Here is a 1144-nt window from a genome sequence, read left to right on the forward strand (position 1 = left end):
CTCTCTCTCTCTCTCTCTCTCTCTCTCTCTCTCTCTCTCTCTCTCTCTCTCTCTCTCTCTCTCTCCCAATCAGTTTTAGTGGAGAATAAACGATTGGATCCCACCTCTAAACAATAATTTTGTTGTAAAGAGTGAGGAACTGACATCAGAGCAACAATAAAAATACGTCCCACTCACTTTCACACAATTTTGGGGGGTATTGTTTAACTTCGTTATTGATGCTGTCATTGTGGGGGGGTTTTCGATCCTCCAAAAGGTCATGAGAAAGAAAAAGATCTTGAAAAATACTCATTAGCTGCTCCTTTTACGGCTCTAAATTTGACCGACAGGGCTCAAATTCTAAAGAAGTGTTTGTGAATTTTTCTGAATGCTCTTCCCCATTTCAATCAATGGATACTGATTTGAAAACCCCGCCCTTCAAAATACTGCTTTGTTTTACGAGGCCATGTTAAACCTAAAGATGTTTATTTAAGACTCAGCTGCGTTCTCCGTCTTGATTGGCTAATTGAGTGGGGCGGTTCTTTAATGGGGTCACTTTTTCTCAGGTGGACAGATGACAAGAGATTTATTGCTGATAATAAGTTTCATTCAGTATTACTTTACTTTGGCATTTTAATTTTTTCATCCTCTGTTGCCCTTAAGCATCGAGGGGAGATGCGGTCTTTTATGGTAGGCTAACTCTGCAGCTCTTTCAATTGGGGTATTATGATTTCTCAGGGTTTCCTTGACTCCCTCAATCCACTTTTTGCGTGGCTTTCCTCTTCCTTTATATCCTGAGTGATGGTGTTATGGGCTCTCGAGGCTGGCAGGCTAGGTGAAATAAGTACAAGTGGCCAAACCATTTTATTCTCTGTCATTCTATTTTAATATTTATCAATATCTCTCTCTCTCTCTCTCTCTCTCTCTCTCTCTCTCTCTCTCTCTCTCTCTCTCTCTCTCTCTCTCTCTCTCTCTCTTAAACAATCCAGCAATACATAATTGACGTACTTGGTTGAGTCAGTCCAACTATTGGTACGAAGGGTTCTCTTCTTCCAGCTTTGTCTTGAGAGCGTTGAGCTCTTTGTAGACCGTGCTGCCCTCTCCGTGCACTGGGGCGATGGGGTACCGCATTCGGACGTTGCCTACGCCTGAAAGGTTGAAGGGT

At 42.4% G+C, this 1144-nt stretch overlaps 1 protein-coding gene across 1 annotated transcript in view; it reads right to left on the reverse strand.

Moving 5' to 3' along the window:
• Positions 1-922: 922 nt before the first annotated feature.
• The window catches only part of LOC106014146, a gene marked incomplete at its 5' end in the record, with an annotated part of 2203 nt that continues 1981 nt past the window's right edge, over positions 923-1144 (reverse strand). Inside the window, 1 exon segment of the mRNA XM_013091217.2 lies at positions 923-1127. Coding sequence (XP_012946671.1) covers positions 1006-1127 — 122 coding nt within the window.

This window comes from Aplysia californica, unplaced genomic scaffold (assembly GCF_000002075.1).
Source record: "Aplysia californica isolate F4 #8 unplaced genomic scaffold, AplCal3.0 scaffold03246, whole genome shotgun sequence".
Taxonomy (NCBI): Eukaryota; Metazoa; Mollusca; class Gastropoda; order Aplysiida; family Aplysiidae; genus Aplysia; species Aplysia californica.